This window comes from Eleutherodactylus coqui, chromosome 1, assembly GCF_035609145.1.
Source record: "Eleutherodactylus coqui strain aEleCoq1 chromosome 1, aEleCoq1.hap1, whole genome shotgun sequence".
In the NCBI taxonomy this organism is placed as follows: Eukaryota; Metazoa; Chordata; class Amphibia; order Anura; family Eleutherodactylidae; genus Eleutherodactylus; species Eleutherodactylus coqui.
The window spans coordinates 219,970,672-219,979,797 of NC_089837.1; the positions used below are offsets into that span (position 1 = coordinate 219,970,672).

At 40.1% G+C, this 9,126-nt stretch overlaps 1 protein-coding gene across 1 annotated transcript in view; it reads left to right on the top strand.

The window, feature by feature from the left end:
* Positions 1 to 8,899, top strand: part of ENPP3 (ectonucleotide pyrophosphatase/phosphodiesterase 3) — a 110,466-nt gene extending 101,567 nt beyond the window's left edge. The window contains exon 25 of the mRNA XM_066605563.1: positions 6,883 to 8,899. Within this exon, the coding sequence (XP_066461660.1) occupies positions 6,883 to 7,035 (153 nt within the window). The 3' untranslated portion in view covers positions 7,036 to 8,899. The remainder of the gene's footprint in view (positions 1 to 6,882) is intronic.
* The last annotated feature ends 227 nt before the right edge of the window (positions 8,900 to 9,126 follow it).

Sequence of the window (9,126 nt, forward strand, 5' to 3'; positions counted from 1 at the left end):
CATCCCTTTGTTCTTACTTAAGCTAATTAAAAGATTTTGTATTCTTAAAATATCTCTTTATGGCCATCACTAATTTCGAGTCTTGTTTGGTTTTTGGAATAGAATTGGCCTTCTAATGGTATGTTTTCCACATTATTTGAGATAAAATAATTTTCCATTCTAGGATGTTATGATATGCATATATGCTAGAGAAAATGTTGGTATCAGTATAGGAGCATACACAGATCAGCCATAGTGGTTTTTACAGTTGATGTGTTAGACACAGGCAAAATGGACAAGGGTAACGATCTGAATAAACTCTAACAAGGGCTAAATTGTGAGGGCTTCAACGTTCAATCAGAGTATATCTAAAATAGCAGCTCTTGTTGTGTGTTCTTGGTATGTAGTGATTAGTACCTACCAGAAGTGATCCAAGGAAAGATAACCAGTCAACCAGAGACAGGGTCATGGGTTCGAAAGATCACTGATGGAAAAGGCTAGCCTGTTACACAGAAGCGCTACTGCAGCACAAATTGCTTACAAAATAATGCTGGCAATGACAGAAAGGTGTCAGAACACACAGAGTATCTCACCTTCTTGTGTATGAGACTGTGTAGAACAGCCAGAATGCCCATGCTGATCACAGACCACTGCCAAAAATGACTACAATGGACATGTAAGCATCAGAATTGGACCACAGTACTAGAAAAAATGTAGCCTGGTCTGACGAATCAAGCCTTATTTTTATATCATATGGATGGCTGGATGTATGTGCATAGATTACCTGGGAAAGAGATGGCAGCAGGATGTTCAGAAGAGTTTTAGGAGATACGATAAAGAGATTAGGGTGTTGAAGTAGCCTCGGAATTCCCCAGATCTTAATATACAGTGATTAATCAACTTTGGGATATAGTGAAAAACCCCATCCCTGCAACTTACATGCTTTTAAAGATCTTCTCTGACATTTTGGTGCTAAGTATCACATCTTCAGAGGTCTGGTGGAGTCCATGCCTTGATGTGTCAGAGCTGCTTTGATAGCAGAAGGGGAATCTACATAATATTAGGCAGGTGTAATGTTAACATTTATCTATTGCTACATTCCACTATGCCAGCACTTAGAGATCCATCTAGACCTATCTTCAGAAGGCCAGTTAGTTTATGTTTAGCTCTGTAGAAATAGGTAAAGGTGAATAATCCCTCTACATTTATCATATAAATTCTTTTATAAAGGGCTTGTAAGTCTACAACAGATTACTTTCTGCTGGCTTGTACAGCAAAAATATTGTAGTACTGAGTTAGCCAGAAAAATCCCACCTCTATTGGTACAAATGAGCAAATTTTTCAAAAGTTCATTTCAGCCAATTCGCTAAATTTCGTCAAAAATGTCTAAGCAGACCAGAAGTTCATAAAAACACCTTCAATGAGTATTGAATGCTGTTTGAGCTCTGAAATAACAAGAACGATGGTGGTCCAACTTCAATGCATGTAGCTTGGTGGTTAGTACTGTTGTCTTGCAGTGTTGAAGTTTTAGGTTCAAATCTGACCAAGGACAACATTTGCATGGAGTTTGTATTTCTTGTTCTTGTGTTTCTCCTCCTCCAGAGACTAAAGACACATATTGGTTCAGTGCTTAGCAGGGTTGCCTTGCATCACTGAAGTACTAGGCTCAAAACTGACAATATCTGCATGGGGTTTTCCGATTTCATTGGCCAGATGTTTTGTTATTCTGTCCAAAATGATGGTGTAAAAATAAATGCATTAGGGGCCTTTTACACAAACCAATCATCATTCGTATTCTTACTATCCAGCAAGAATCTGAACCAAATTTGGTTTAGTATAAATGTATGCATTGACTAAATGACAAAAACGTAGCTAAATCTGCTGCTTGCGATTTCCACTTTCATTACCCATATGTATACGTGCAGATTTTGGTGTGGAATTTTCTGCGTTTTTACCAGGGTAATATGGACATATTCTGCCCGTGTGAAAGGACCCTTAATGACTGAGGCTTAAGCTCTGTGTTCATCAATAAGACCTGTTTTGAATAAATGAGTTAGTGATGTACTCACAGGGCACGGCAGTGCATTTTTTGGCATTCTTGAATGGAATATTTTTTTATTGAATTAAACAAAATTGACCTAACATTAGTTTATTAATATCCACTGACTCAGAACTGTGAGGTCACCTGTATTTCATAAGACCGTTTACTGACCGGAATAACTGAATTTAGGAAAAACAAGTACTACTGAAGGACCTTTTTGTAATTGGGGCTAAGACAGAATTGTAAAGAGTAAAGCAACTTTACTGAAAATGAATTAGGTAGAAAAGGCAAATTTGCTAAAGTAGAAGCCACTACAGATACCATGAGATATGTAGAGATGAGAGGCCAATCTCAAATGCTCAATTTCTCGTACCAGTAAGATTCGGGTGCCGCTGCGGCTGACAGGTGAGTCGCAGCGGGGAGCAGGGGAGAGCGGGCGGGAGAGAGGGAGAGAAAGATCTCCCCTCCGTTCCTCCCCGCTCTCCCCTGCAGCTCCCCGCTCCGTGCCGGCACCCGAATCTTCAGGGACGAGCACAGCGATACTCGGATAAAGCAAATTACTCGAGCGAGTAGTGCTTTTCCGAGTACACTCGCTCATCTCTAGTGCACATACATGACCACGTCTCTATTCTATGATAATAACAGATATAGCTGAGTGCTGTGCTATACTATCTCCATAAACTCTGAATGGAGCAGTGGTCAACCATGTGCACTACTGCTATATTCACTAGGTTTGTATTGGCCTAGAGTTAGGGTCCCTCCAGCATTAAATCTGTGTGTTTCTTGTTTGTTTCATGTCACTGTTGAGAGTATGGTACAGTGTTGTCTGTATGAATGCCAACAGGTTATGAAAGAGTTAATGTCTGGAAATTGTATCAGTATAATCTGATTATGTGTATTGTCTGTCCAAGCCTCTGGGTGCACATGTTGTGGTGTGAGTCAGGTGTTAGGGGGAGGAGTTAGAAAGAAGAAGAGAGAGTTGGAAGAGAGATGAGAGTGGAGGCACTAATGCCAATTAGTAGCTATTTAGCTTCATTTGCATTTGAATGAAGCTCCCTTGGCTATATGCAGTTAACAGTGGCTGGTCTGTTATCTGCATACAGCTCCATTGTTCTCCCATGGGACTGCAGCTCAATGTTATGAGCGCTCAAGCAGGGAATCACAGAGTGCGGTCCCTGCTATCAGCTGGCCAGCCGAACAATGGTTTTTATGCTGAACTAAAAATCATCGTTTGGCTGAAAAGCTAATGATGGTAGCTTTTGCACAGAATGAATATCACTCAAAAGACATTGTTTGAATGAATTTTTAACGATAATCATTGTGTTACACAATGGGCCTTAACTCTTTGGCCTTCTGGAAAGGAGACCGTAGAGCCACCATGGACTACTGCCATCTTTTTCCCCACTGTATTCCTGGCTGAAGGTTTGGTTCTCGGCCACTGCAGGTGGACTCAAGGTGTTCCTTTTCTTGTGATCCTTGTGGATTCCAGTACTTGTACCCCCAAGGATTATACATTTATCACCTATCCTAAGGATATCTTCAATGAAAAAATCCTTTTAAGTAATTGAAAACTCAACATTGTGTTAAACAATATTTTGAAATTAACCAAAGTTTGTCTGACCGCCCTCTTCCAGTGGTCATCATGTATTACTCAGGATATTTATCTGCATCCTGTTGAAGTTTCACTGGAACCAAATAGGAAACAGGCGGTGGGAAAATGGTTCCGTTAATTTCTTGCCCAGTGTTTGCAGCTAAAAGTAGTAAAGAATTCCAAACCTATATGTTTTTTTCATTCCTTGACTTTGGAACATGGTGTGCTGATTACAGAGTAAAAGCCACCAAACAAAATCCAGCTCTAGAATTCCCCAAGAATTTCTCAGTTAGACTTTAAAATGAGAGCAGCTGTGATTTGCCAATATACACAGTTTCATGTTGTATTCTTTCAAAACAAGGGTTATATAAGTTTTGTGGGTTTCCAAGATTTGCAGGATTCATTTTATATTTTCATTCTCCTTTATTTGACTTCATTGATTGCACAACCTGTGACTAACTTCTCATATTAGAAGAGCGTAGATTACAGTCCTGTAGGGTTGCCTACAGCTACAATTAGACACTCTGTAGCTAGACACATTTAGCTATAGGAAATAATGCTAAATACTATTATATGATGAACACACGAGTGCACCGAGCATTATAAGACACAGCTCTGATACATATACCGTCCTGTGATAACCCAAATACCTGTGTGCCCATCACAGGGCTAGCACAAACACCATGGTGGCTCAGTGGTCAGCACTGCTGCCTTGCAGCACTAAAGTAAAGGATTCAAATCAGATCAAGGGCAATATCTGCATGGAGTTTGTATGCTCTCATAGTGTTTCTATGGGTTTCGTCCTCTACCCTAAAAACATACTAATAGGTAAATATAGATTGTGAATCCCCATGTGGACAGATCCCAGTATAAGTGATGACAATCTGTGTACAGCACTGTGGGATATGTATGTTCTATATGAATGACTACGGCAAATTTGGTGTTAGAAAAAGTAAATGTAATTGAAGAGAAATAGCGCCATTTAAATGGCTGTAAACACTTGGGCTTTTATTTTCGGATGGAAAGTCCAAACAACAACAACAAAAAAATTGCATGACCTATTCTAGTCCAAAGATAGCACACATACATGGGTGGGGTCAATACATTGGACAGCAAATGGACAGGGTGTCCATGTGCTGTATAATGCAATTTACATATACCCAGCAGTACTTAAAATTCATCCATGTACAAGAAGCATAAACATGCAGCTCATTTAGGCCTTAAGGATACAGAATTTTTTTAAATTTTTTTGTCCATCTCTCTATTCTATAAGCCATAACTTGATTTATCTGTCTACACAAGGCTTGTTTTTTGAGGGACAAGTTTTGTTTTTCAGTGGCAGCAGTTTAGGGTGATATAACTTATTAATCTCATTAATTTCTTCTGGAGGAAATAGAAAAAAAAAATCAATGGTGAAATTGATGAGTTTTTTTCGGTTTTCAATTCTGCTGCATTTACGATGCAGTATAAATACCATTACTATTATTCTTTGAATTGGTACTATTATCAAATGTTGGTCAGCGCAGTGAAAACAAATGTATATTGTGTCTCTCAGTTTTCTATTTTTGCAAAATAAAAAAACTTTCAAAAAACCCGAAGCATTATTTTTGTATTGCTATATTCTAAGAGACGTAACTATTTTGTTTTCATGTTGAACAAGCTCTGTGAAGGCGTGTTTTTGTGGGACAAGCTGCAGTTTTCATTATCACCGTTTTGGTGTACATGCAATTTTCTTACGTTTACACCATTCTCACCATTTCGATCCTTTGCTGGGTCGTTTGGTAGTGTTTTTATGTAAAAATAAGTGGCCAATTGTTTGCTTCGGTTGGCGTGTGTATATGCAACGAAAAAAATGCATTCTCTAAGTATGGGGATTGGCTTTTGAAAGAATCTCTAAGTGAGCGGTTTTTAATTAGTGCAAAGAAAAAGCCATGGTCTACTACTGCCTCAGTATGTGGATTGTCTTTTGAATGGGTCATTTTGTTTAGCTGGGCAAATAATCACCCCTTCCCACAAGTTGTTTAAACAACTGCTGTTTAAGGGCTTATTTAGACGACCGTATATCGGCTCGGTTTTCACGCCCAGCTGATATACGGTGTCCTTGTCTGCAGGGGGGGGGAGGATGGAAGAGCCAGAAGCAGGAACTGAGCTCCCGCCCCTTCCCCGCCCCTCACCACTATTTGCAATGGGAGAGGCGGGATGGGGCGGAGCTAAGCACCGGTACTCAGCTCCACCCCTGTCTCGCCCCCTCCTATTGCAAATAGTGGCGAGGGGCGGAGAGGGGCGGGAGCTCAGTTCCTGCTCCTGGCTCTTCCATCCTCCTCCCCCTTCAGACAAGGACACCGTATATCAGCTCTGTGTGTCTGAATAAGCCCTAAACCTGATGACAAGCGAATGATCCAGCAAATACTTTTATGCAGGCTGAAACTCGGAGACTAATGACAAGTAAACAAATAGTTCATAATAGGTTCGCATTTATGCGTAACAATTGTCGCTCTCTTTCACTTGTTTGAACGAATTTTGAGCAACAATCATTGTGCACAAATGGGCTATTACTCTCTTTTTTCACTTTTTTTTAATTAAGGGAGTGAGAATTGCTCAATTTTTGATGAATATAAAAAAGGGTGCAGCCAGCTCACGAAACGTCATACCTTTCTAGGCGGACTTGCAAATACATGTAAGAAAAAAAATAGTTGTAGGCACAATCCCTATTTTTTCTTCCTTACAGAGGCACAAGATGTGATTTTAAGCTCGGCTCATCTGTTTTCATTAATAAATCCAGCATCCAAAAAACGCGTTTCAGGGCTTCCTCAGTATTTAACCTGGGGACGCACAACCAGCACTGATGTGTTCTGTCTGGGATTATTCCTGCCCACCCATCACCATTCACAGTAAACAGGAGCTGTTCAAACATTAAGCAGCTCCTGTTTAGACAATCCAATAGCCGCTTGGCTTTTAGTTTTGCTAATAAACAAGCGACTTTGACAAGTGACTGAATTCTGTCTCAGCGCCCTGTCGCCATGTGTACACAGGAGGATTACACATGAGAATTTGGGAGATAATCGCTCCATGTAATGTTCACTTTGCTTGTCATGCCTTTAAATTGTTCACATGATTTATCTTATGAATGTATTAGAAATGCACATTATTTTACTTAAATGCATTTAAAGGTAACATATGTATTATACCATTTAAAAACTATCTAATGAATATTAGATAATGCTTAAAAGTAGTTTGTGTTTCACTCCTCTGTATCTTTTCTTCCTTCCAGGTTAGTAAACCAGAGGCAGAATGGGTTGAAGAGAGGGTTAAGTTTCATGGTGCTCGTGTCCGAGATGTTGAATGGTTGACGGGACTGGATTTTTACCAAGACAGGATACAACCAGTAAATGAAATTTTACAGCTGAAGACATTCCTTATATAGTCACTGATCATTATCTTCACACTAATTAAAAACCTGCTGGCTAGAGATTCCTTGCATAAACACAATCCCACTTGAGCAAACAACATATACAGTGTTTACTTTTGCTAATGAGGGAAATGGAGGGGGTTTCACATGATTATCTGTATTTTTATATAAATGGCTTACTTTACATAAGTAGATAATTCTACTGTACGAAATCGGGCCAAAAATTAATGACAAGCCCTTATTTGTTGATTTTCAAATTACATGAACAACAAGATATGAAGCCCTTATATACATAAACTAATAAAATATACCAATTACTATACATGAAAAGTAGTGGAAGATACTGATGAATGACTATACAAGTGATTAAGTATTTATATATCCACTTTTACATTTTGTTTTTGCCACTGTTATAAACCACATTAACTGTAAAATGAAATTCTTTTTACTTCTTTTATTTATTATCAACTACTGTCAGAAAAATGGGTTTGGGTGACTGGGAGTCCCTGAATTACCCGCAACCCCTGTCCCTATCTACTTGCCCCTTTAGGCTAGGCCCTAGGGTGACAACTGGGCGACAGTCCCTAGACTAGCTAAGGATGCGGGGCAGAGTCAGACACACAGAGAAATACAAGAGAAAAACAAACACAAAGCAGGTCAGGCAATCTGGGTCGGCAACAGAGAAGAACTAGATACAAGGGGTCAGGCAAAGGGAAAGTCACATCCGAAGCAAGCAAGTTATAACAGGGAATCAAATACAGGATACGCAGGTGTAGCTGGAGACCAAACATACACTGGCAAATACTGGCAGGAATTGAGATGTTTAAATGCTGTCAGAACTCCCGCCCCAGCAGCAGATTGGGGCGGGGAGCCTGACAGCAGCAGGAGCCAAAATCTGGATGCTGGAAGAAATAGACCCCGGCACCTGCTAAAGACAGGCAGGCGCGCTTAGGAGTCATGGCAATGGGAACACGGCGCAGGACAGCACCTGCCTCGCCCCCAGCAACCCGACTAACTAGGTGCATGCCCCCTGTGCACGGGAATGCACGCCCAAAGCCGGCATATTAGATCGCGGCAGTTAGGAGAGGTGACAAAGATCGGGGCTCCCCTGTGCCGCACCCCTGCAGCCCAGGTACTAGGACTGGTTATGCGGGCACGGAGACCCTAAGAGCCGCCAGACCTGACAACTACATGTTACACCTTATAAATTGATGCACTATTACAGTAAATTCTTTAAAACATATCTGCACTTTCAGATTACTTTTCCTAAAAAGCTGCTGTGTGTAAATGAATAATCACACTATTTCTGGCTATTATATTACTTGAATTTTTCATCAGTATTCACCCCTGCAGGCTGCATCTCTGATTCTTATCTAGCAGCTGCGGTGTCTGTGTGAGTCTTTCTCCTCCATCCCCTCTCCTATCCGTAGACTTCTATGAGAAGCCATTACCCTCCTTTACTTCCTATTATCCATCTTGTTATATCTGTTATTAGAGAAGGAAGGGACACACCCAGTGACCAGCACTTTAGAGGGATTTTTCAGCAGAAAAATTTCATTTTAGATAAAATTATTTGCACATTTGCTGGGTACCGCATTGGCTAGCATATTAACACAAGTAATCTTAAAATGCAGCGAAGATTTAAAAATGATATGTTTTTTACAGATTTGGTATTCATATAGGTTTTACAATACAATGTCTGCTTTGTGTCACCATTCTGCTGAGCTACAGGAGAAACACCATTCCATAATCTGAAAAGAAATAAAATATAAGATCCTGTCTATAGTGCTTGTACTGTAAATTCTGTGGAAAATCTGCAGCAATTCTGAGGATTGTGAATGTACTGTACTCTTGGACAACATAATAAATCACATGCATCGGGACTTATAATTTTCACATCGAGAAGGTATAAAAAAGTGCTAGATTACAGAGGTTCTGTCATTATAAAAAAATAATTCTATACTTACCTATTAGGCCGCGAATGCGCATGCGCACTGGCTCGCCGAAAGCATTCTATACTTACCTAATTAGACCGTGAATACACATGCACAGTGGCTCACCTGTGTGCTAAAACAGGGTAGTGGAGGCTTCGTCATTTCCTGCTGT